Source organism: Ambystoma mexicanum, chromosome 3q (genome assembly GCF_040938575.1).
Source record: "Ambystoma mexicanum isolate Mex_15411 chromosome 3q, UKY_AmexF1_1, whole genome shotgun sequence".
Taxonomy (NCBI): Eukaryota; Metazoa; Chordata; class Amphibia; order Caudata; family Ambystomatidae; genus Ambystoma; species Ambystoma mexicanum.
In genome coordinates this window covers 747,904,756-747,932,515 of record NC_090926.1, presented here as the reverse complement: position 1 = coordinate 747,932,515, position 27,760 = coordinate 747,904,756, and the positions used below count along the sequence as shown (strand labels likewise).

General features: G+C 46.0%; 1 protein-coding gene across 9 annotated transcripts in view; it reads left to right on the top strand.

Annotated features, from left to right (window-relative positions):
- EXOC7 (exocyst complex component 7) overlaps window positions 1-27,760 on the top strand; it is a 704,768-nt gene that overhangs the window by 287,358 nt on the left and 389,650 nt on the right. For all 9 annotated transcript variants that reach the window (XM_069654713.1, XM_069654709.1, XM_069654707.1 and 6 more), the window contains one exon: window positions 12,808-12,906. In XM_069654713.1, coding sequence (XP_069510814.1) covers window positions 12,808-12,906 — 99 coding nt within the window. The remainder of the gene's footprint in view (window positions 1-12,807; window positions 12,907-27,760) is intronic.

Here is a 27,760-nt window from a genome sequence, read left to right as displayed (position 1 = left end):
TCAAGCCAAAGTAGCCTTTGTAGTATCGTCTCTCAGTGGCAGCGCAGCTGATTGGTCAATTCCACTAGTCAACCAGGATGATCCTCTTCTTCGGGATTTTCACGGCTTTCAAATAAGCATGGAAAGACTATTCGCCCGACATTTACAAGGACAGGCCTTGGATAACGAACTTTTGTCCCTACGACCGGGTAACCAGGATCTGCTCACCTACATCGCAACCTTTCATAGGTTGGTGGTGGAAACCGGATGGCCTGAGGAAAAATGAATTACGTTATTTCATCGTGGACTCTGAGGAGAACTCAAAGATGTGTTAGCTCAAGTAGTGAATCCACCCCAGGATTGCGCTGAATATATAGACTTGGTGGTCCAGTTAGATCACAGACTTCAGAATAGAAAGGCTGATCGAGCTAAATTTGAGAATCGGGTATTTATCAAACTCCACGTTACCCCCAAGGGAACAGATGCATCAGAACCCATGCAAATCGGGGGGGGGTTAAAGGACCTTTGACTCAAAAGGAAAAAGAAAAGAGACGACAATTGCAATTGTCTGTATTGTGGAACTTCGGGACATATTCTGCGAGATTGCCCTGTTAAACCACCCAAGAAGGTGGTAGGAGTTGCGGACAAAAGCCATATAGAGCCTGACTCGGGAAACGACCACGCCCGACAAGCGTAGAGGTCTGCTTGCCCAGCTTAAAAAAGGACACTCAGACCTCGCACCTAATTGTGGCAATGGTCCTTATTGATCCAAGGCAGCCATCACGTATGCACGCAGTGAGAGCATACATTGAAAGCGGGGCCATCGGAAACTACATGGACCACGAATTGGCTACAAGGATGAACCTGCCTCTTTGCAAAAAGACCACAACTGATGTCATCACCACTGTTGATGGGACTGAAATTGCCTCTGGGCCAGTAACTCACTCCACTGCAGAGGTGAAGCTGTTGGGTCAAGATGAGCATCGAGAAAGCATTGTGTTTGACTTAATCAAGGCCCCGCAGTTCCAAATAATTCTGGGAATGCTGTGGTTGGAAACACATAATCCTTGTATTAAATGGCGAGAGAAGAGAATAACCTTCCCGGATTGTGCACACACCTGTTACCCAGAAAAAACCTTGAATAAAAGCTTGGCCACAGTCGTTACTCTAATTGCGCAGTTACCTCAGGAATATCAAGAATTTCAGGATGTTTTTCAGAAAGAACAGGCAAACACGTTACCCCCTCACAGATCATACGATTGTCAGATCGATCTTTTACCCGGTGCACAACCTCCATGCAGTAGGATCTACGCCCTTACGGAGCCCGAAAACCTTCATCTATGACAATACCTGGATCAATACCTTGCTAATGGATTCATTCGTCCACCAAGTCCCCCGCAGCCTCAGCTTTATTCTTTGTGCCCAAAAAGGAAGGTGACCATAGAATGTGCATAGATTACCGCGCATTAAACCAAATTACGGTAAAAAAACGATACCAATTGCCTCTGATCCCCGAATTACTGGACCAAGTAAAGGATGCTTGTATCTACACCAAGTTAGATCTCCGAGGGGCATATCATCTGGTACGTGTAAAGAAAGGCGACGAATGGAAGACTGCCTTTTGCACCAAGTATGGATTGTTCGAATATCAGGTGATGCCTTTCGGGTTGTGCAATGCACCGGCAGCCTTCGAGTATTTTATGAACGATGTCCTTCGAGAACTCGTTGACGTCTGTGTTGTTGTATACATAGACGATATCCTTGTGTACTCCTCCTCAGAATCAGACTGTGTTAAGCACGTTTGTGCCATTCTTGAAAAACTACGCCAGCATAAGTTATATGCAAAATTGAAAAAATGCGTTTTTCACTCTACAGAAATCAAATTACTTGGATTTATCCTGACCGTAAAAGGAGTTCGAATGGACTCTCGAAAGGTGGACGCAATCCTCAAGTGGCCATCACCTAGTTCAGTTAAAGGAGTACAAAGCATGCTTGGATTTGCTAATTTCTACCACATATTCATTTCAGAATTCTCACATATTGTACACCCCATCACAGCACTCTTGCGAAAGAATAAGCGCTTCCTATGGACCGAAGAGGCTGAAAGGGCCTTCCAAGAACTAAAATTGAAATTCACGTCTGCACCTGTTTTAAAGCACCCACGTCCTGAGCTTCCATACGTAGTTGAGACTGATGCATCCAGTTTAGCCATGGGGGCTGTTCTTTCCCAGAAGGATCCTGAAACCGGCCAACTTCATCCAGTAGCATTCTGGTCAAGAAATTTTTCGGCACCCCAATTAATCTATGCAGTTACCGATAAGGAGTTATTGGCCATCAAATCTGCATTCAAGGCTTGGCGGCATTATCTTCTCGGTGCCAGGCATACCATCACTGTAATCACCGATCACAGGAATTTACACTATTTGAAGACAGCCAAGGCCCAATCATCACGTCAACTTAGGTGGGCCTTGTTCTTCGCGGAATTCGATTTTGTGATTTACTTATCGACCAGGTTGTAAAAATGGCAAAGCAGATGCGTTATCTCGTATAGGAATGGGAGAAGCCTATTCAAACCCTGAACTGGTGCCTATAATTTCGGAGAAAAGAATCCTTGGTGTAACTACTTTACAAACTCTAGAAGACATTCATTTAAAGATCAAACAACTTTTCGATCCAGCTGCCTTGCAGGAATGGCTAAAGAAAAGCCAAGATTATTCAGTCATCAATGAACTACCTTACTATCAAGGTTGTCTATTCCTACCACACAAGGAACTACAAGAACTAGTTATCTCCAATTATCACAATGCCTTGATTGAGGGACACCCAGGAATTGCAAACACAGAGGCCAAAATTAAAAGACAATTCTGGTGGCCCACCTGGCGAAGAGACGTAAAGTCATTCTTGTAATCTTGTGGTATCTGCGCCCAAAACAAGAGTCTGAAGAAGAAACCAGCTGGTCTTTTACAACCTTTGGATATTCCGCCTACACCATGGCACACCTTGTCCCTAGATTTTATTACTGACCTTCCCCCATGTAGTGGATTTAACACCATTCTAGTTATAGTGGATCTTTTTTCCAAAATGGCTCACTTTATTCCTTTAAAAGGATTACCTTCAGCTTCAACCTTGGCCAAGGAATTTTTTGAAAACATTGTCTGAATACATGGATTTCCTTCCGTGTTGGTTTCTGACCGAGGTAGTCAGTTTATTTTGCAGTTTTGGATTAAATGCTGTCAATTGGCGCAAATCGACGTGAGGTTATCAACCAGTCATCATCCCCAGACCGATGGTCAGACCGAGAGGACCAATCAAACTCTTGAGCAATACCCATAGGGCTTCATGTGTTTTTGGTATGTGGGTTACACAGCACCCTCTGTGCATTAACCCAGGGGTGTCGTAGCGTCGCCCAAACATAGACTCCATACCCTGATACCCTGGGACTGACTACGGTCTCCCAGGGCATGACAAGCCACCATTGGCTTTACTAGTCTTAAATTGTGAACAGGACCAGTACAAACCATCTTGTGGACGTACTGGTCAGTGCAATTCGATTGCCCTGGGGTCTGTTGTTCGAGGGGGCACTGTCCAGTCCCCCCCGACCGAGTTTTGGCTGGTGGCAGTGGATACTACTTTTTATATTCGACCGCGAATATATTCCTATGGGATTTTCCCATTGTTCGAGGCTACCACTTTTTAATATAGCCTCGAACATACCGCCGGTTTATTAAATTAATATAAATTCACCAATGAGATTATTTTTTGCCGAAACTCGGTTCCAAAATGGCGTTTGTGTTCGCTTCTGTGACTCCAACCCAGGTCGAGCCCTTTGTTCCACTTTTTGGCGGGCTTCTCCACAGAAGCCTCCAAAAGTGGTGCCACTCTGTCTGGGTACCACAGAGGGTGTGGGAGGAGGTTTAGGCACCCTGGACTGAGTTGCCTTGACAACTCAAGTCGCACTCTGGTGTGATTGGCCCAGTGGTGAGCCGCCCGGCGCACCACTTAGCATGTTTGAGTGACAGCTAGGACTGATGAATAGGGGTTTTCTGCATAAAAGCAGGGTTTTGGGGACTGGAACTTCAGAAGTCGCCACAGGACCTAAAGAATCCGAGGAGGGAGAAGCCGAGCCGACCTGCAACGACGACACCACCGGCGGAGCCCTGCTGAACCGTCTCACCACTTTTCCCGACGACAGGAGAGATCTCCAGTCCGGAGATTCTTCTTCCTTTGACTGGTGGGGATAACCAGTTTGCCCGTCTTTTTGCCTTCCTGGACCATCTCGTGGCCGCCTTGTCTGTGCCAAGCACCCCGGCAACCGGAATACCACGGTTTACCACTACCGCGAAGAAAAGGGTAGTACCTTGTAACCGGAAAAACTCTGCGGCTTGTTTCTTCCCTGGCAGTGCAACGACCTTCATCTTTCCTCCACGTCTAGACCTCCTCTTCCTCTGGACGAAACACCGACTTGCACCCGCTGCCAGGAACAACTGCCCCCGCTGGAGCGTTCTTCCTATTTCAGTTACTGTGTCCCGCCTGGCTTCCCTTGCGACAGATCGTTCGGGGTGACCGTAAACCCTCGACTTTCTAACCTCGGTTAGCCTGGGGCCTGTTAACTAACATTTCCTGACTTGATCTCAATCTTTTGTGAACTATCTACAAAGACTCTTTGGGCATAACCCCACTGTGTGATCCTGGACACATTTCGCTTGCTCTCTCTAAAAGTGGGCCTGGCATTTGAACTTCCTTGCTCTCCAGTAGACTTTGCCTAACCTGCCTCACTGTGGTTCTTTGAAAAGTATTGAAATTGTGTGCTTTCATAACTCTGCATTTTCCCTCCCTTTTTCTTTAACTTATGAGTGCCATCTTAGGTTAAGCGCTCAGCTCTGCCTCACTGGATGACATGATGATCTTCTTTCAGCATGAAACAAGGGTTCTTTTAAGCCAATTCCTCGATCTGTCCCTCAAAGAAAAAGCCTCATTCAGATCTCAGAGTTCTTGCAGAGTAAGCGTTTACTTGGAATTTGATGTCTCCCAGAATCTCATTTAATGCTGCATTGTTTCTCGGATCCCTTAGAAATGTACACACATCAGTGTGTCTTCCGAGAAGTTGTGGACACTTTTCAACCAGGTAATAGAAGACCAAACTGACCAGTCTGTGCGCATTATCAGCTGAGGTGGGCATTTGTATTTTTCCCACTGTACTCATGAAGCTGAAGAATTGGTTCAGTGATAACTGTAAGCAATCTTCTCACAACTGGGCTATTTTTCAGGATCTCGCAAGAAGAAATTCTCCCCACACTCTAAGGATATGCGTGCAATACAAACTGAAAATAAGCAAGAATGATCTGTGTAATGTTGTCATCAGGCATCACCAGAAGCAAACCCAAACAGGAACTCAGTGAGAAATGAATCAGGGTACTGTACTCTCTTCCAATTGTCGAAAACAAACTCAACATCTGGCATATCTTCTTATTAAGGCTTAAGCATGCCTCTGTCCAATGTCACAAACTCCTGTGGCTCAAGAACAAATATCTTCTCTTAACTCTGAAATGACTGCACAGAGTGTTCGAATCAACTTCCCTTAACTCTTTTATTAGTGACTGAAAAGAGTGTCCCGAAACAAGCCACAGTCCAATGAACTCTTTATCTTTACACAGCTTTTGTGTCCTTCTTCCTCGTCATAGACCTCGCCTGCACGTGCTGATGTTTTTCCCTGATGCTTGCTTCCGATGGGGATGGGGGCAGAGGGTTTTCTCCAGCATACATTTTTAAGTCTCCTAGAAAAGTCCAAGCGCGTCTGCCTTGCACTCTGACTGCAGACGGGGTGACGTCTCCCACGATAAAAGGACCGTTAAAGCGGGGCTCGTCCCACTTCTTGTATGGTTACTAATTAAGATTGCATCTCCAGGGAACACTTTAGGAACACATAGTTCTTTAGGTCCACTTGCTGATGCATCTCCTTCTGTGTTCTACGCTGCCCCACACCCTCTTCGCCATAGCTGACTTGAAATGACAGAGACTTGAAGTCATACACGTAAGATATTCACCTAGCTCCATTCCTAACAGCTCTGACGTTGGCTGGGCATCACTTCTAACTCTGGACGGAGGCGTGAGGGGTGTCCCCATTAGTCTCCCGGTCAGTATTTCGTGGGGGGGTGAGATGGTGGTCTGAACCTGGTTGGTTCCTCAATCCATATAATGCCAGTGGTAGGCAATGCAACCACCCTTTCTTCAAGCTAAGCTTCAATTTGGCCATTCTTTCTTTAAGTAAGCCGTTGAGCCTTTCGCAGATTCCATTCCCTTGTGGATGAGAAGCCGAAGAAAACTTGTGCTTCATACCAAGCAACAAGCCAATCTGTTCAAAAGTCTGATTCACAAAATGAGGACCATTATATGATCTTAATACTTCACATATTCCCCATCTAAGAAATACTTCTCACACTAAGAATTTTGCTGCACAGGTAGAGTTTGGATGCGTACATGGACCAGCTTCAATCCATCATGAAAAGGGACAAACTACTACAATTATGTATCTATACCCATTACATACTTGCAGCATGTCGACATAATCGATATGCAAATGCTGAAAAGGGCCAGTAGGTCTCGGAGTAACTCCCCTAACTGTGCGTAGTGTGTGCCCAGCGGTGAATTTTTGGCAAACTATGCAATTCACTACATAGAAAGCAACGTGTTCTAACAAATTTGGTACAAACCATTCCTCTGCAATAGTTGCAGCAAGGTTTTCTCTAGTTGTGTGCGCAGGGTACTGTAGCTGTTCCAGCGCCACCCTTAATAAGGCTACAGGCATCACCGGTTTACCAGTGCTTTCTTGTCACCACAAAGCTTCAGAGCAGTTTAAAGAACACCCTCTTCAGGTCCACAGACCCTTCTCATCTTGGGGTGCTTCTCCCTGAATCTCTATTAATTGTGTCTTGGAAAGATTACTATATGGATCAGACACACTCATCATCACCACCATTTTTTCATTCACATTAGGCGTATCAAAAGACATTATATCCTCTAAACATGCAGCTCTTTTGGCCTCATAGTCTGCTGCCTGATTTCCAAGTGAGATAGAATCTGCCCTTTTATTATGATCTGTGCATTTAACGACTGCGATGGCTACTGGGAGTTGTAGTGCCCTAATAAGCCTGTCCAATAAGCAGCGTGCTGCACTGGAATTCCATCCGCTCTGAGGTAGTCCCTCCTTTTCCAACATGCTAATCCTGCGTGCACTGTTGATGTCACATAGGCGGAGTCACTGTACACTGTTCCTTCCTGGTCTGCATGATTCTAGAGCGCAACTATCAGCGCCACTAACTTTGCAGCCTGTGCTGAATAGTGAGATGAGAGCCATGCACTTACCAATGCCTGATACTCCACATTGGCTGTGTGTTTTACCACATCGACACCTGTGTATCTCTGCACATTATCTTGATCGATCCTTGAAGAACCATCAATAAAAACAATTTCTCCCCCTGTTAAAGGCATTTTCTTTTATCCTAGGGGTCTGTCATGGCTACATGCCCCAAAACACAAAAACCACACCATCTAATGATGGGGGGGCAATGGGTCACTTGACTCACTTATGTCCCTTTGGGACCCATAAGCACAGGGCCCTGGCTGGACTCAGTCCTGGCGCTTTTGGCGCCAGGCTCATATAGAGATGTGAGCAGCAACACTGTATTTTAGTGCAGGCGTGCTTTTACTTTATTTTAGTGCAGGAGTGCTTTTATTTTACAAGAACCTTCCAGGAGCTGAAAGCCTTTATTCCAGAGAACATCCGCATGTGCTGACTCATCGGGTGTGGCTCCCTAGGCCTGGTCTTCAAATGCTGACCCATCGGGTGTGGCAGGCAGGCTGAACCTGGTGGGCGTGGCTTCAGAAGTTCAGCTATATAAGCTGCTCTCTCCTTAAGTTTACTTATCTTTGAAACCAGGCGTTCTCCTGCATACTTACCTCCAGGAAACCGGTGCTTCATCATAACGACCTTCCACAAAACCATCACCCAGGTTCTTAAGGAAGCAGCAGAGAATCTTGCCAGAGCCGAAGAGAAACAGAAGCAGTTTGCGGATCGACACCGAACGGAAGCTCCCAACTACCAAGTTGGAGACTAGGTTTGGTTAGCATCCAAAAACATCCCCCTGAAAGGACCACAGGCGTTCCGTCCCAGATATCTGGGACCCTACACTATCAAGGCTGTGATCAACCCTGCGGCCATGAAATTAGAATTACCGGCCCACATGCGGATCCACCCTGTGTTTCATGTCTCCCTCCTAAAATCATTGAGACCAGGTACGCAAATCGATACTCCACCGGATCCCGAAATCATTGAAGGAGAACCAGAAAACAAAGTTAAAAGGATCCTAAACTCTAAGATGGTCCGGTCGAAGTTATACTACATTTAGACTGGAAAGGCTATGGACCCCAATATCGGACCTGGGAACCCAGTCAGCATGTCCACGCTCCATGATTAATCAGGCAGTTCCACCACAATACCCCACTAAACCAGGGCTAGGGGGGAAACCACCCATGAGAGGTGCCTTGAGAGGGAGTGCTGTCATGGCCAAATGCCCCAGAACACAAAAACCACACCCTCTAGTGATGGGGGCAATGGGTCACTTGACTCACTTATGTCCCTTTTGGGACCCATAAACACAGGGGCCCTGGCTGGACTCAGTCCTGGCTCTTTGGGGCCAGGCTCATATAGAGATGTGAGCAGGAACACTTTATTTCAGTGCAGGAGTGCTTTTATTTTACAAGAACTTTCCAGGAACTAAAAGCCTTTATTCCAGAGACCATCCTCATGTGCTGACTCATCAGGTGTGGCTCCCTAGGCCTGGTCTTCATGTGCTGACTCATCGGGTGTGGCAGGGTGTCGCAGGCAGGCTGAACCTGGTGTGGCTTCAGAAGCCTGGCTATATAAGCGGCTCCATCCTTAAGGCCGGTGGTTCGTGTTACTGTGCACTTGCGTGCAACGTGACGCTCACCGCTGCTTGGACCAGTTTACTTACCTTTGAAACCAGGCGTTCTCCTGCATACTCACCTCCAGGAAACCGGTGCTTCGTTGCTTTATCTTCAGACTCATCTCCTGGCATCCAGGGATCTTGATCCTGACGTCGCAGCACCGCGCTACGCATCCATGAACTCAGACCCTGTGAAGAAGAAGAAAGACAAGGTTAGAACATCCGTCCTAGGGCCATGCCATATTTGAACCCTGCGCGCACCCTAGTTAACAACTTACTAGCTACTGTACTGCTGGAGCTTCGTTCCTCGTTCCCTCCGGCTGCCGCCTCGAGCTCTGCAGCTTCTGCCGGGCCAGCAACATCACCTGCAAGGGAACAAAGCAAAAGAGCAAACATCAAAAGCGGAACGGACAGCAATACAAGACAGCAAACTTTACAAAACAAAAACAGACGAGGAAAGACAAAGGCAAACAGGAACACTTACCTGAAGTATACTGGCTTAGTCGCAGCAGGACTGGACTACCACGTACAAGGGACCAGTGAAGGAACTCGGACCAGATCATACAAGTGCCCCTGCCAGAAGCAGCAGGACAGAGTGCTCGCCAAAACTAATCAACAGGTGAGCTTTCCAGGGACAACGCATCCCACGGATACCACGGTTTGGGAGAGGGGGTCTAGAAGGGGATCAGGCGCACAAGCTGGCATATTCACGCTCCCTATTCTCCACGCAGGAGCAGTTCCGAGCAGCATCACCTATTACCACCAGTTACCACATAAGCGCAGAGGGCGAAGTCGGACCCGAAAGACCTGATCCCCTGGAGGGCTGCAATCGTGCCCCAACGCCTCAGCAGAGACCAGGTGAGCGTAACAGGATCTTATCATAGAGCTCTTCATAGTTTGAACAGTCGTGCGCATGCTCATCCTCTGCCAACGGTTCAGCTACAAACCTGGCAGGATTCACTATTCTGCATCATACTATTTTGATTGCTGGGTTTCATATGACTACTTCATAGTCAGAAGCCCTTTGGGAAGTCCATGTTCCTTTTGGCTTTTCCAAGATAGTAGATCATGAATGCTCAACAAACAACGTCATAGAGCATCCCATCACTATACTTGCAGCCTTCTCAATGGCGAACGCGGCAGCCGCGAAAGATTGTTAATGATATCTCATTACTGGGTCTAAAATCCCACTGTAATATGCAAGGGGCTTGTACCCCTACTGTAGTTCTTTGTGTGAGGACTGCCTTCATAACGGTACCATCCGTATGTGAAAACAAAAATAATTACTCAGCATAATTAGGAATCCTTAAAACTGGAGCCGTACAAATTGCCTTCTTCAATTCCTCAAATCTTTCTTCAATCTCCACAGTCCAAGCAAATTTCTCTTGAGTAGTCTGTGCTTTCTTTAGAGCTTGTAACAAAGGCCTTGTACATGAACTATAATCAAAGACCCATGCTCTGACATAGTTAGATAGTCCCAAAAATCTTTGCATGTGCTTTATCGTTTGTGGCTTTGTGGTTTTCAAAATGGCCTTAGCTCTCTCAGGAGTAACTTTTTTTCCTTCATGCAAAATCAACTGACCTATGAACAATACCCTCTGTTGATAATACTGTAACTTTTCCTTATCAACCTTTTATCCTTTGTCAGCAAGTGTAATCATCAGCTGAATAGAATCACGTCTGCATCCTTCCTCTGAAGTGCTGCAAACTAAAATGCTGTCTACATATTGAAAGACAACACTTTCCAAATTAATATTGCTTAAATCCAGCTGGAGAACTCTATTAAAAATCGATGGAGACTCCCAATACCCTTGAGGTAGTTTTGTGCTTTTTAACTTAGTTTGTCTGAACGTAAATGACTTTAGATCCTGCGATTCTTTGTGCAAGGGGATTAAGAAAAACACATTTTTCAAATCAATCACAGTAAAATAGCGTGCTTCAACAGGTATGTTACATAAGATTTTAGCCGGATTAGGAACTAGAGGGTACTCGGCCTCTACAATTTGGTTTATCGGTCTTAAATCTTGAATTAGTCTTAATGACCCTTCCCTTAGATTTCTTGATAGGGTACACTGACATATTACACTGTGACTCTGACATCACCAAGATGCCCTGATCCATCATAGCGGAAATCGTCTTTTAAATACCTTCATCTTCTTCTCGAGACATAGGATACTGTTGTGCTTGAGGTAAAATTGCTCCTGGTTTCAATTTAATTTTCACTTGTCCAACTCCCTTCAATAGTTCTATGTCATAAGGGCCTGTAGTCCATAATGAGACTGCCACTTTTGCTATGTCTTCCTCAAAATATTCTGGATGCTTATGTACTAGCATCATTCTCTGGGGAACCTCGCGTTTAATGGCTCGTACCCAATAAGTAAGGCTCATCTCAAATATTACTTCATCATCTGATGGATGATCTCTAAACATGTCCTCATCAGTGACGTCAGTCAATCTGTAACCTTCCCCAATGGCGATCACTGTGCACCATCGTCTGCCATCATGATCATTCCCATCAAGCAAAGCCATTTCTCCTCGTACTATGGCTGCTTGTAGTTCAAGAGGAAAGATTCACCCTTCCTCTTCATCCATAGGTATCTTTGGCCTGAATAAAAACTCATCAGGTGTTCTCATAGTTTTGCCTACCAAGCCTGGCAGCCACGTCAACAAGACCAGTACCCCATAATCGGGTTCTAACGGGATAGCTCTCATGGTCATTTGTCCTGCAAATGCCATAATAAATTAATTCACGTTTTAAATAATGCATTCCTGTTGAACACATGATACCTTTATCAGTAAACGAGATTGTATTATTCAACTTGGTCATCAAATCTCGACCTAATATATTGACAGGTGTCTGCCTTGAATACAGCAGTGGCACCGATATGTCACATTCTCCTTTAGAGGCTGGTAAGTCTTCAGGTAAAGGAACTCTACTTGTAGCTCCTGTGAAACCTTGGATATTCATGGCATTGCCAGACATTAAAATGTTTCCCACTTTTATAAACGAATGTGTTGCACCCGTGTCTACTAAAAACGAAAACGTTTGCCTCCTACACTGACGTCTACCCTCCGTTCCATCATGGATAGTATTGAACACATCAAGTCTCCCAGTGAGCTGTCCTATTGTGGATACAGCCTCATTTCTGTACTTGTAAAAAGATTTCCTCCTTCCACAGTGCCCCCACCTATCCTCGGAGTCATTAACTGTGCAGGTGAATGAAGTTGAAAACCCCCACTTGCCCTAAAAGTCAATGGAAAGTCCAGCAATACCGCAGGGGCTAAAATGAAGTAGTGAGACGTTTTGCGAAATTAAAAATACCTTGAACACACTCAAGGGCACCAAAGGGCAGTTGCTTGGTTACAATATTTCACAACACTGGAGACTCTATTTGTGCAGCCACTCATTAATGTATACTGCCGCTGCCCAGAAACAGAACAACTGTCTTGGTGAAGATACTGACACTGAGACACCTGAGCGCTTTTTGGTGGTAGCCCCAATATTGGGGTCCACAATGGGCCCCCAAGGGCCACAAACGTGTTGTTTCCCCAGTGAGATCTGGATGGAACTATGATTAAAAAAAAAAATAAAAAGAGCAGCGCCTCATAATGGACAAGCAAAAATTGGAGGGGACTCATGAAAATGGGCAGAATTAATTTCTTCTTTACAACGGGGTTTGCTGTTCCCTCTGCAGAATAATACTATAAATTGTGCATTTTGGAAAGGTGTGATTTTGCTAGTTTACGGCATTCGAGGCTTGTCTGTGAGCCAGCAGATGGGAATGCAGATTTGAAGATTTGAAAAAGGACTCTGTGCTATGAAACATAGCCTCTGCATAGCTGTATAAACTCTCTTTGATTTCAGGGCACTGCCGCCAGCACCAAGAACAAGCTACCCAACCTCATCAGCTCTATGGAGAACACTGGGGCCAAAGCACTGGAAGACTTCGCAGACAGCATTAAGGTATGTTTTCATCCAGAAAGTTCTGCATCAGATATATGCCAAGCGCATGTAAGATTCTGACTATGATTTGATCAAAGAACTGTTTGCTGGGAGAATGAGGTCTAACACAACTGCCTGATTCTAGAGCATTGTCTGGCACCTTGAAGAGTGGTATAGAAATCTCTAAGCAGGGATCCTGCAACCTGTTGCTCGCCAGATGTTTTGTACGGACTACCATGATCCTCACCATTGACTATGCTCGCTAGCTCTAATGTGAGTTGTAGTCAAAAACATTTGGAGAGCCAAATGTTACATACCTCTCCTACTGTCTGTTAAGGGGACATGTGTCACTACGCCATTTAGGACGTGATTGAACTGTACAATGTAGGAATGGGAGATAAATGTCCACGTCTGGCATGGGAGGGCAATTTCACAATAAATTATGGGGGTTTGGGGAAGGTGAAGTAACCATAACCATCTAGAAACTGAGCTGAAATGGAATATCGAGAAATTGTGAAACTGCACATTCTGCAATTGAGTGGGAGGGAACTTCACCATTTTGGTAATGCAGTACACTGTAATGTAGAATGGGATACAAAGGCCTCTATCTGGAAAGTGGGAAACATTTTACCATCCGGGAAGAAGCAAACATTTTCAATATCAGGAAAGCAGGTTAAATCCCATCATGTGACAAGGAGGTAAAAATACTCTGTCTTCAATGCGTTGGAGAGGAGTTGAACCTCGGATATCTTGGAAATGGGAAGGTTTCCGTCATGTTGAAATGTGGGTTTGTTTCAACTTTATTAGAGGCTCATCATCTCTGCTATTTGGCAGATGTAATGGTCCACTGTTGTTCAAGAGGTGATGAGTTGAAGTCAACAGCATGAGACAAGCGTTACCTCCTAGCTAGAGAGTTGGAGTCACAAACGTTCGTCTTTCAGTTGATGAAATGGCATGCAGTTTACATCCTATCAGTTAGGCAAAAGGTAATTGAGCAAAAGTTGTTTCCTTGCTCTGGGAAGACGATGTAGAAGAATGAATTATGTGTTTGACTCTTCAGCAATATGACATGTAATGAACTGTATCTGTTGAAATAAACCTATCAGGACCTGGAACACTGCCCTCTTAGGAGGTCTATTGAAATGGATTTTCTGAATCAACCTTGGGGTCGATTCTGAGAGGCCACCCTATTGTGGTGAATAGGGAGAAGGCACTGATGTCTCTCCAATCTCAATCAAGCTAGAGTAGCAAAGCAGTAAGGCTTAGGCTCAGGAGGAGTTGAGAGTGGTCTAGGCCTACAGATGCACACATAGAGCAGATAGAAGATGTACACATATATACAATACTTTATTAGGCCTTTGAATACACTCTAAGCAATGGAAACCATGGGTAAGTATTGGCCCACAGCTACTATACACATATATACATCCATTGTGTGGGGGGTCTGCTAACAGAACACCAACCCTTTACCTTTAAAGCAGTTATGCAATACTAAGCAATGTTTGTTTGTTTATTCTTTTGTATTACCTGACGGTATCAGGGCGCAGAGGTTACAAGAGGATTCAAGGCTTGGTTACAGGGATAAATACAGGCAGATATGCAAGGAAATGCAATTGTGCAATGATATCATGACATGGGGAATACAGTTATATGGTTACAAAGACCTAGAGAAGCAGTCGGCCGTCTTACTGTGATGCAAAATATGTGGCAGGGATTATGGGTCATGGGCTTTGAACCAGTTGATAAGTTTCTGTCTACAGTGCGTATATGGTTGGTCCGCTCGTACCAGAGGTGGCAGAGCGTTCCACAGCTGAGAAGCTTTCATGGGAAAAATGCAGCCCCCCACTTTCGACAGTTTAGTTCTAGGGACGGTGAGGCAATTGGAATTAGCTGATCTTGTGGGCCTAGTGGAGGGTTTTCTGCAAAATCTCTGTTAGGTAGACCGGGGCAGCGTTGTTCAGGCACTTATGGGTGAGTAAGGCAGTTTTAAGAAGGATTTTGTTGCTTGTGGAGAGCCAGTTATTTTGTCTTCTGATCTCGGATATGTGCTCTCTTCTTGAGATGCCCAGGGCGGCTCTAATGGCATTTAGGAATGCTTTCCCAGCTCTAATAAGTTTGCATGTGTGTGCAGTAGTGGATGCCATGGATTTAACTTGTTTGGTGAATGAGAGGGTGGAGCCAAGGTAAAAACATAAAGTTTTTACCTCTGTGACAACTTTGATAGAGTTGCCGTCGATCATAAAGGAAGTGTATTCCAGGCTAAGTTTATTAAGGTTGGGAGTAGTACCCAGAATGATGAGCTCAGTTTTGTCATCATTCAGGCATAGGCCGTGGACTGCCATCCATGCCTGGATGATGAGGTACACCCTGTTCACCAAGGTCAAAGCCTTCCCATAATCACCGAAAAGTGGTAGGAGAATCTGAGTATCATCTCCATAGTTAGTGTAGGTGATGCCAAGATGGTCCAGATCGTCGAAAAGGGGCTTGGTGAATGTATTGTACAAGGTGGGAAGGGTACTCTGCATGTGATGGGGGTAGAGTCTGCGGCCGCTGAGGGTGAGAAGACTCTCATGGTCCTGTTGCTAAGAAAGGACTCAATCCAAGTAATAGCTTCCTTGGAGAAATGCACAGCTGAATTTAGGTGGCTGCATAGGACCTTGTGTTCACAAGGTCAAATGCAGCTGAGAGATCTAAGAGGAGTAGTAGGGCTAGCTTCCCTTTATCTCTGAGTTCATCTATCTGCGCCTTGAGGTCAATTAGGGCAGTTTCAGTTCTGTGTTGAGGACGGAAGCCTGATTAACGCACTCCTAGTAAGTGGTTTTAAGTAAGAATATCTGGATTTGTATGTATGCGACCTTATCTATAATTTTAAGGAGAAAAGGTACTGTGGTGATGGGTCGGTAATTAGTAGGGATGGAGGGGGGTCCAGAGTCTGTTTTTTCAGGAGAGGGAGTACCCAGGATTCTTTAAGGTTGCTGGGAATGGAGCCGGATGTAAAGGATGAGTTGATAAGCTTCCAAATGAAGGATGCCAATTCTCTGGCAGCATCCTTGTTAAGTTGGGCAAGGCATTAGTCACCCTGACAGTTCGAAGGTTTGGGTGACCATATCACTTTTTCAGTTTCCAGAATGGAGACTTTAGAGAAGCTGAAGCAAGTTACAGGGTTGTGGAGGGGACTCAGAGAGGGTTTAGGCTGAGGCACAGTTGGTTGAGAGGCTTTATTTTGGGCAATTTTGTCTTGAAGGTTGGTAACTTTATTAGCTAGAGCAGACTGAATATTGGTGCACCACCTTTTTTCTTTAGTGCAAGAGTCTTGTATTGGGATAGGAGTTTCTAATTCTTTGAGAATTACGAATAATTCTTTCATGCTCGATTTGGGTTGTGAAATTCGGTTATTATGATTCACGTTTCGCCAGACAGATTTCTTTTTTTTAGAGTGTTGCTATATTGTTGAGGTTAGTTTTTTTTTCCAAAGACAGGACTAGTCTCCAAGATGTTTCACATCTTTGATTTTCCAAGCACAAGGTTTTCAGGTGTAAGGTAAACCAGGAGTTGAGGTGTGCTTTAGGTTGACTTTGTCTCATTTTGAGAGGGGCGATGGAGTCGAGAGAGGCTGTCATGATTTAATTATATTCTGCGACATTTTTGATCGTGGGTTTTGTGGTAGCAAGACTGAAGGACGCTAGGTGGTGGTCTGTCCAAATGTGTGGGGTAATAGCAGTAATAGTGACATTGCAGTTCTGGTCCGCTACCCAGTCCAGAATTCCTCCATTATTATGGGTAGGAAGGTTGACATTTGTGTAATGCCTAGTTCTGACAAGATATGGGCAGTACTTGTAGCAGGTTTGTCTAGTGGGTCCTTAAAGCACAGGTTAGAGTCCCCTTATAGTAGAACTTGTGAGGTTCTTTTTAAGTTGTCTGATAGGATAGTGGAAATATCTTCCTCAAATGACCCGATGGGGCCTGGAGGTCTGTATAAGAGATGAATAATGAGGGTCTGTGAGTTGGCGATGGGCAATTTAGCTGTAAGGGCCTCACAGGATGTGAGGTGAGGGGGATGGGTCTAGTCTCATGGATAGGCTGGCTTTAGCAATTAGGGCAATGCCCCCCCTTCGCATCTTACATCTATTAGATCTAAGGATAGTGTAACCGTCCGAGACTGCTAGCATAATGGCAGGGCCTGCTGTGTCGTGCTGTCAAGTTTCAGTTATGGCCAGAAAGTCGTAGTTTTCCACCAGAATCAGGTCAGATATCTCTGTGGGGTGCACCACTAGGGATCTGGCATTAATTAATGTTCCTTTAAGATCTGATGTGGGATTGTCTGAAGGTGGGGGGGGGCGGTTAGGGACTAGAAGCCACTTGTGGCTGTGCAGTAGCACAAGTATGTTTAGTCTGTGTAGGGGTTTTCTTAGAAGGGTTGTGCCTAATTTGCTTTGGTCCTAGCGTCAGTGAGTTTATTTCTAGGAAAGGTTTTGGAAACATTAAGGTTGTTTCTTTCAGGATTGTGGAGAGAGGCAGATCTGGTGCAGGGTTCAAATATTTTGGCTATTCTGGAGCGGGGCCTTGGGTTCCTGAGGGCTGAGTCAATAGGCCTAGAGGGATAGTCAGGAGTTTGGTCATACTTCATATTATTATGCTCTGACATGTGGGTAGTGATGGTGAGATAAGGTAATGGAGCGTTCACTGTCATGGCAGACTTATGGGGTAAGAGAGCGGTAGAGTTTGTCAAATATCTTGCTAGTGTTAATAAGATGATTAAAACAGTCAGATTAGGTGCTGCGGGCGGCATAGTGATCCTGCAAACAGTTTGCAATGGCCAGTATTGATGCTTTGGTTGGGCAACAGTCCTAGGGCAGTGACGTAGGCTCTGGATAGTGTGACAAGTGGAGAGGTTAGGATATAGGCGGTAGGAGGCCTTGATATAGCGTCCAGCGGTGTCAAATTTGTGTAGAATAGGGAGAGCGCAGACTTTCAGAATATTAGTGCGAGTGGGATACGATATTTAGGAGATAACTAGGGCAGTGGGCCTCATGATTGACTGGCCTGTGTGCTAACGTAGGCTTACACAGTGTAGTTATGCTAGTATTAACATAAATTAGTTAGCAGTGGCAACAAGCTTCATAAGCACAGTCAAGCAGGGCACAATCATTGGTAGGATACAAACAAAACTGAAAGTGACTGTATGGTTAAGCATGTGAGAAAAAGAAAGAACACACTGCAATTGAGAACCATTTGTAGACAGATAAGTAAATTGCTAGAAAACTATTAAACACCCTCAAGAAACTTTAGATGTAGGTCCCTTATTCTTAATAAGTCCTATGTTGCTAGAAATTCGGACCTAGTGCCCAAAGGTCACCATCACCACAATACTCACTTTACATGAGAGTTTATAATGTGTTTTGTGAACAGAAATTGCCAAAGCAGACTGTTGCTGGTAAGTGTTCCATAATTAGAAAAGCAAGCTGAGTAAAGTTCTTACAGGTCCCTCTCCCAATCCCACAACTCTAGGGGAAGCCCAGGGAGCCCCTTGACCAGACCACCACCGATCTTAGCCACCCAAGGGAGAGGTAGGGTTATAGCTTTATGCCCATACAAACCTAGGGTGACGGGGGTGGTCATGAGTATGCAAACTCACCCCCTTACTCTGATTATTTTCAGCAACCACTTCAGAGATTCCTTAATCTGCTGGGTCCACTTACCATTAAGATTTGTTAGCCGAGGGAGGTCTAGGAGCTGTTGTTACGCTCACCTGGACCCCACAGGGGTGTCGATCGGACCCGGACAACTGCGGTCTCCTTCAACGTGATGCGTAGTGCAGAGATGACTGTCTGGACTGGCCCGCCTAGTCTGCTGGACCCGAAGAAGTATTTTCCTGCAAGTGGAGACAGGAATTAACCACCTGTGGGTTTTTGTGATGGCCTCCCAACTGTTCTCGCTCTCCCCCACTAATCACCTCCGTATCCCCTTAGTAACCTCACCTTATGTTCGTAAAAGATGAGCTCTCCATCCTGCGTGTCTTGCAGGGGCGCGTAGATACCAGTTACTTCACTGGTTTGAAGGCGTTTGGGAGAGTTCCGGTAAGTATTGACTCTGAAGTCCCTGGCGGGATTGGTAAGTATCAAGTTCAAAGAGTTCAATGTGCCCGATGTTCACTCTTGTCCCCTTCTTTCCTTAAGTTGCAACTGAGTTCGTGAGAAGAAGGTCTCGTAGCTGCTGCTGGCGTTCAGGTAAGAGTCTGTGTTACCCAACGCTGTCCGGTAACTATTGCATGCATTAACATGTTGTTTTTCTCCCTCTTTACACATGCGGCATATGAAAATGTGGAGAGTTATGGAATAATACCGCTGGTGGTAAATCAGGCAAGTCTATGGTGGTAAGAGGTTGTATTTGTTGATTTCCTTGGCTCACCTTGTTTTTTCTTGTGTCCCCTAGGTGCCTGATTACGGCGAAGAAATGATGGAGACAGTGCCGGATCAAAAGATGCTGTGAGAACTGGTGAGTATGGCGCCGTGCTGGAGCTGGCGAAGCGGCGCGTGCATGACTGATGTACTTTCCAGGTCCGGAGATGAAATGGTTCCGGAATTAGGTGAGGAATTTGAAATAAGTTTGTTTTCTAACCTTGTCCTTTTCTTCTTCTTTACTCTAGGAGCTCCGGATTCGAGGCGGGCGTGGCAGAAGACTGGATACTGGCTGCAGGCACGCAGGCGTGGCAGAAGACTGGATGCTGGCTGCAGGCACGGTGAGCGTCACGCTGCTGGATGCAGAATAACTAGAGCCACGCCCGAGTAAAAAACTAGTCCCTGTAACAAAATAGTCCCATCCAGGCCTCATGTAGGCTTGGACTCTTTTGCAGCATGGTCTGCATCAGGTAAGTAAGGTCTATGAGCCTGGCGCCTATGGCGCCAGGACTGATTTCTATGATGGGCCTGGCGCCTAAGGCGCCAGGACTGAACCCAGACAGCCCCTAGCCGGGGCTGCTGAGGTTTAAACAAATGTCTGGATGCCTGCTCCCGGAGGGTAGGCATCATGACAGCTGTGGGTGCTTAGGTCACTTTTGGCATCTGGATTGGGCCAGACTAGCCGGCGGTTCTGGGCTCTGACAAGACTGTTCAACAGAATGGCCAGTTGGACACCCTTGGCATGACAGGTTGGAGACCTCCACGGAGCAGGGGATCCCCAGGACATGAAGAAGTCAGGTTGCAGCAGCAGTCACCACGATCAGGGGGTGACTGCTGATCCTTGTGGTGAAAACAAAGAAACAGTTCTTGCTCAGCTGATCTTCTGCAGGAAAGCAGATACTGCAGAGAAAGGTGTATTGTCACACAAGTTGAAAGTCTGCAGAGTTTGAAATCTGAACTCGGAATGGCAACCACTTCAGTGAGGTAGCCCAGGAGAGAGCTGGTCAGCCCACTGGGTGGTCCATTGACACTTAAGAAGGCTCGTCAAGCACCGATCTGCGACCAGGGATTGGGACAGGTTGTTCCTACAAATTCAGTGGTTGAAGCAATCATGAGAGCCTTCTGGAGATCTTAGAGAGGAGAGCAGGGCTTCACCAGGACTTGGCTGGCGGCAATGCTGATTGGCTGCAACTGTCATTCTCGGGTTGTCATTGGGTTGCACATCTTTGTAGGGGTCTTGACTTCTATGGGCATCTGTGGAATGGGTGCATGATTTGGGCTGGAGTCACCCTTAAGCCACCAATGGCAAAGATCTGCACCATTCAAACTGGCAGGGGCTGTAAAATGTTGATTGCCTCTTGCCACCGCATCTGCCCAGTAATAGACATGCTGGCTTGGAGGTGGATTGGGTCCAGACAGAAACAAGCCCCACATTCTGCCATACACACAGACTGACACTTTGACTGGGAAATCAGAAGCTTTTCCTGGGAATGGGCTTTCCAGATGAGGCAATTCTGGATATGGTAGGGCAGGCAAGAGACCAATTCACAAAATGCCCAAAGGAAAGGCAAAATCCTTGTGGCACAGCCATTTCAGAATACATGGTACTCTAAATGGCATTATGTGTTCAAATGTGCTGCTTGATCCGGATAATTGATCCTAAAAACAGTTCAGAGCTGGTGATCGCACGACAGTAATGACCACAGAAGGTCCGCAGGTCTGAGCGACGTGAATTATGTTACTTCCGACACTGAAAAGTGAATAGTTTGGCCCTAGGACTAATGGGGCGTGCGCGATAAGAAATCTACAAAATGGGGCAGGACGGGGCTGAGGCCGTAGAAGAGTGATATGCAGGTCCCTGGATTCTGTAACTCGGCAGATCGATGAACCAGACTGATGCCAAGCGAGACGCCAACCGAAGATCAGTGATTTCCCGAACTGGAGAGAGACGGTGACAGTGCTGCAACGAGTAACACAGATGCGATTGTGCCTGCCCGGGGTGCCTGGCCGTACTGAGTGGCTTCGGCGGCCTGTGGTGCCGACGGGGACGGCTGTTGGGACCCCCGATCCCTGGCGGAGCGCAGCACACCAAGGGTGGGCCACTGTGCCAGAAGACACAGCTGCAGTGGTGTCGGTCGAAGACACAGAATGCACCCAGTGCAGCTCTGGTGCCCTGCAACACCACAGGGAGCGACCGTTGGATTCCCCTGTCTCCTGTGGGACACAACGCACAGGTGGTAAACTGAGGGCTGGCGGGGCAACCCCCCTAAACATGTGATCAGAGCCCCCAACACTAACTGCCTCCTACCGAAGATCAGAGCAGTGTTCACACGGATGGACCCCGCTTCCAAGATTATTGGGAGAGAGTTGCCCGCTAAGCGCCGATGTGGAACACCGGATAGACCCCCACAAACGGGGGGCGTTGCAGCATCACGCAAGCTCAACGAAGAGGAATACGCGAGCGCAGCGTAATTTTGCTGGATTTTAGCCCCGTTTTGTCCTGACAGCGCGCAAAAGTTGGGATAGTAACCAGACAGCCCAAACCCCCCTCCAGCCAAAGTAACTGATATCAGCGCTGTTTGCTCGTTCTTCCTGAGTGTTTCTACAGTGTCTTAATTTCAGTGGGAGGACCCATATAACCTCACCAACGGCAGCAGAGCGTTTTGCAGAGCGTTTTGCAGAGCGTTTTGCAGTCCTTGGCTGGTCCTTGGCTGTACTGAAAGACTGACAAACAATGTAGTCGGCTGTATGCTTACTTGTCATTTTTCATGTAATTGATCACTATGTAACTGATCAGTATGCACTAAGTACTTTTGTGGGACCGCACTCTTGTAACCCCGAATCATGCCTTCATCCATGACCTTCACAGCGCCTCGATGCCCAAGGGCTGTAGTGCGCTCTATAAATATAAAAAATAAATAAATTAAAGACCCCCGACCACTCCTTTGAAGACGCAGTTGGACGGGGAGAAAGAAAAAAGATGTTTCCGTAGTTCTCACATCATGCCGCCTAGGCAAGACTTTTTCCCTGCTCGACAAATTCAAAGAGGCTGCCTTTCGTCGGCTCCAGAGGCGAGCTTGGAGCCTCCTCCACATCCGGACCTACGTGACCCTGCTATGGCGGCTCATCGACCTTCCCAACTAGCGCCAAATGCCAATAAGAAGGCTGGCGAGGAGAGAGTCGAGACTTCAAAAACTCTCAGCCAATTCAACCTAGCCAAGACCGTTCTCAAACTGGCTACTATAAATACCAAAACATCCTCCCCGGCTTCTGAGCATGCAAACACAAACCCAGATATGGTCTCATTTTGTCGGTCCCCTGCTAGCAGCGGCCCAGTGCTGCCCGTCGAAGGACGGACAGCGAGGGCTTCAGCTGCGGCGAAGGACGCAGACAAGCGAGTGCAGTCATGCGTCTCGATGAAGCCCGACTCGCGCGAGAGCCCAGCTGAAGAACAACTTATCTCGGGGGAGCCGTCCTTGTATCCAACGGCTGATTTGGACATCCAGGAAGAGACCCAGGAAGCGGAGGTCCCGAAGCGGCTTTCTACGCAAGGCGAAGAGAAGGAGTTCTCATCTCCGCCCCGCCTACTCCATCACCGACACTGCTTCGGGCTCCACCGGAGCTGGCTAGGAAGCCGGGTCCATTCACGGTTGCTGCACAGGTGCATGCTGCCCACAACGTCGATCAGACCCTGAGCCTATTGGAGGGTCAAGCCAGCCAAGAGCCATTAAGTGGCCAATCCATCGAAGTTTCTCCACCCAAAAAAGGAACAGTAACAGCCATCGAGACAAACAAACATTCTCTTAAAACCCAGCCGATTGGCTGGAGTTTACGTGGAGAAAAAGCACAAGATCCCCGTAAAAAAATAAGGAAACACAACAAACTGGTAAATAAACCAGCAATTGCTTGTCTGAAGAACACAAAATTGACTAAAACCACAGTTCCATCGCAAAGTGAGACCCCTCAACCACAACCCTAGAAGCAAAGAAGACCAGGCGTTTGGTGGGCCAAAAGGAAAAAAGAACATTGGATCGTTAAAGAAACCTTCCTTAAAAACATCACTCTGCAATTCCCTAAAATACTTTTTTTTACAAGACAAGGGAAGCGCAAGAATTATTTCCTTGAACTATCTGACGCCGAGATATTAGAAGCAATAACTGAACCATTCCCAGTGACCAAAATCCGTAAAACGGGGTGAAACTTTGGAGAAGATTCTCAATCTAAAACACTGGGTCCTCCTACGACTATCTACTCAGAAGATCCCAAAGAAGGCTCGGCTGATTTCTCAACGCTGAGCCCGAATGATATGAGTAGACAAGACCATAAAATCCTAAGAAATCCCAGCAATAAAGAAAAAAAAAATCCATGGGCGCTGATGTGGCCACAAGTCCCCGAGCGAATACTTCTCTGTGCCACCAAACAAACCTGGTCCCAGTTAGCCATCAACAAGTGGGGATCTCGACTCCTCTCAAATTAAGAAATTTGAGCCCATCCCATACAGCAGGGAAGAGTCCAACTCTGAATTAATGCACCCTGAAGACGCTGATGATCCGCCGATACTGCCAACGGGCAAAAATGCTATAAGGAGCCTTTTGCCACAAAACCGGAGCGACAAACATGTTATAGAAAATCTGTCTCCCCCGCAACTTACCTCGCATGAGTCCACACTAAACACGCCTCGCAGAAGTCGGAGATTAAGTGAATTTCCACCTATTACTCCTAAAGAAACTCCATTAAAAAAAGACTTGCTGATAATAATGTCCGCCGTAACCATTGCGCTAGCCCCATTCGGAAAACTGTATGAGGCATTAAACGGCACGCTGAAGGACCACACCACAGTATCTGCAATGATGCACACTAAGCTGACCTATTTGGAAGGATACATCACAGCTATGGAGAAAGCGGCTAAGGAACAAATGGCAATATTTGAACTCTTATCCAGCACCCTTGCCTTTGCAGAAAACCGTAACCCTCCATTGTGCGACGTCGGCAAATCAGGACTAAACATTGCGACCCAAACTGACAAACTACATAACTTGGGAAAATCTATCAAACTCTCCAATCTGCTCGCGACAAAAATCTGCCATCCCTCAACCCTCTTAACCTCCAATTCTGCCGACTCAACACGTTAAGCATCTCCCAAACAGATCTTTTCAGATTTTCTGGAAACCACCAAAAGCCTAAAACCCAAAAGGAAGGGGAAATAGCTGGGGAGACTCAAAAATCAAAACAAGCAGACCAATCTTGTATCATCATTGGGTCCTCTACAAAAGATGGTTCGACAACCAGAAGGTCCCCCTTGAGAGAAGTCACCAACTCTGGAAGAGTGGTAAATCGAGTGAGCCAAGTGACGCTCAAGATTCAAGAAGGGGCATTTTCGAAAAAAGATAGGGCGGTAACCGCCCCCATAACCCCCCAGCGCCCAAGTAAAGAAGAAAAACCAAGAAAAAGTGGCACTAGCAGCCCTAGCGAGGCAAAACTCACCCGTACCACAGAGAATCTCTCAAGACTTCACGTAAATCCCCAATAACCACTGAAGACTTCCTGGCGGATGAGAATCTTATGAACATTACCTTACATCTCATGCCTGGAAGGGGTGATCTCCATGAGGTCTCCAAGTATAGCAGAAGAAGACTGCGAAAAGGGAAGAGAATTGCGATTAAAAAAACAGACTTAACAGTGAACAATCTCCCCCAATATCACCAGTATTCAGCTCGAGAAAACCAAGGGGCCCCTTACACACCAAGAGAAACGTGGCCTCTTCATTAAAACCAAGTAGTGACGAAGCTCGATCTGAAAAAAGGGAACCCAGAAGGCGCGACCAACCTCCTCACTATTCAATCTGGAGAAACTCAACAAACAGGGGCCCACGCTCTAATGTAGAGCGTTGCAAGTACACTCAGATCCCCACTCCTCGCCGACAAGGCGTGTGGCCAAATAAGAGGAGGATTTACGCTCTAAAAAACAACACGTCACAATCAACTCCGACAACCTTCAAGTTGGAGCAAATCCCAAAGAACAGTGAAGACCTCATTCTAAACCGTGGTACGTTTTGAAAATATTGAAGCACATTCGGGAGTTTAAAAATTTGAAATCGGATGACTTTATTCTGGTGGAACCATATCACAAAGCCCGGAAACTGAAAGCATATCTCCACATTAGAGCTACTGCCTTAGGATCATCGTTTAAAGAAGGAGCGGAAGACTTACTACAATGAGGGTACCACCTAACGGAGTTGACAGCGAAAACGCGAGAAGATGAGCCCCTAGCCGACCCTAAGCAGCTTCCTCTCTCAAGACTGCATTATACGTCGAAAACGGAAGCATTATATAGGAGCAGTAGACAACCACACACAAAAATTGACGACTCCTCAATTAGTAAACAGAAACATTTCTATGACCCCCTACAGTCAATTCCAAACGACCCTAAGCAGGAAAAGAGACACCTAAGAAGAAGCCCAGAAAATCTAAAGACAGCTTATTCACCTAATCGACATTATCAAGTCCCAGACGCCCCGGACGGTATCGGCTTTTCCAGAGCCCCGGATGACAACCAAAGAAAGACGAGCGCAACAAAACCGTTAAAAAGCCAAAACAAAGATTCATCACTAGCTCCAATAAAACAACTTTGGGCTTGGCTTCCGAAAGCTCTTTCAAATAGCTCTTTTAAATAGCAATTCGCCATCTGTACGGAGAGGCAGTAGAGTATGAAGAATAAAATGGGCGTTGAAGCAGTTACTATTTTAAAAAGGCTTATAGTGAATATGTCGAATGCAAAAATGTCGGAAAAAAAGTCAAATGTGTTTTTTTTTTAATGGGGGGGGAGGTTCCCCCCAACCCCCTTTATTTTTTTTTATTTACAATTTATTTCTACTAGCTAAACACCGAAAAAACATTCAAATAAAAAAAAAAACACATTCGAAATGTATTTTCGACATTTATTTTCGACATTTTTGCATTCGACCAAATGTTTCCAACTTTTTAACTGGATACCTTTTGTAAATGGGTTCCTGGAACACCCGCGATCATCAACACCTCATGAAAACGGGGGGGTGGGGAGTAGATTTGGGTGATTTTGACGTCTTGGCCCTCCAGGAAACCTGGCTAACCGAAAAACCCTCCATGGACAGTTTCGCTATTGAAACTTCACTGCAGTTAAAGGCTGGTTAGGCTGACTGTCCTCTTGACTTCTACTGGCGGTCCGCCCCAGCAGCGGGTTGGACATCCAAAAATGTCTCATGTATACGCAAAGCCATTTGTCGGTCCTAGTGAAGTGGGTTTACCACAAAATCATGACTGGAGCAAACTTGACTATTCCAATAGTCATAATTGCAGCATACTGGAACCCTTACACTGCAACGGATAAGACGTTTTTAAGGAGTATAGAAACGGAGATAGATGAGATCTACGCTGAATTACAAGTCGTGCACATAATCGTATGCAGAGACTTAAACGCCAAATGCCCAAGACCCCAGCAATCCTCCACATCAGAAAAGCAAGAAAAAACACCCAAAACTCCCACAGAAAACCGCAGTCGACAATGGCAGAAGCTTATGGATTCCAGAAAACTCTATAACATTAACCAGGAGTTCTTCATTCCTGACCAAATACCGATGTGGGAGAGAGAAAATCAAACGGCACCAATTGACTACATTTTTGTTTCTGAGGCGATGCTCAAGTTAGTCACCTCTTTTTTGAGATAATTCAATCAAACGCTCGCAACCATAACATCATGAAAATATCATGGGCATCACATATACCTCTCAAAACGACCATGGCGGAGAAGGTGGAAAGTAACAACCAAAGGAATCATCTCAGACTAACAGCTAAAAGAATCGATGAATTAATGCTAAATTACCAAAACTAGCTTGCGCCAAATAGCCACACTGAGGCCCCGATAATCGACTACAAACCCCTTCTAATACCCTATCAGACAAGGTCCTTAAAATAGTCTCGACTGCCACAAGTGGAAACCCACCAATATGATGAACAGCTGGTGGAGAAACGCTGAGCTTTAAGACAACTAAAGAGAAAGTCAGCAAACGCCGAACCAGGCTTTCTACAAATCAAACTCCTTGAGGAAACCAAAAATTCTAAATCTTGGGTCAAAAATCATCGAATAAAACTGTAGCAGCAGGTCTCTGAGGAGATGTTGAAGAAAGTATCAGGGCACAACGGCTGGGAATTCTGGACTCTAGTCAAGTCTGCAGGTCCACAACTTGACCAATCGCTGACAAATATTGTGAGTAAGGAAAGGTGGAAGACGCACTTTACTGCTCTATTCCAACTACCTCCTCAATCAACGTCCTCTCACACGACAAGCTCTACTACGTCCTGGGTAGACCTCTCAAACAAAGAAAACATCGAAGACATAATACGCAAGTTAAAATCGTCAAGAGCCCCAGGCTCACAAACATTGACCTAAAGAACTATCCATCGAATGGGCATCATTCATCAGCTTGCTCTCTAAAGAATGTA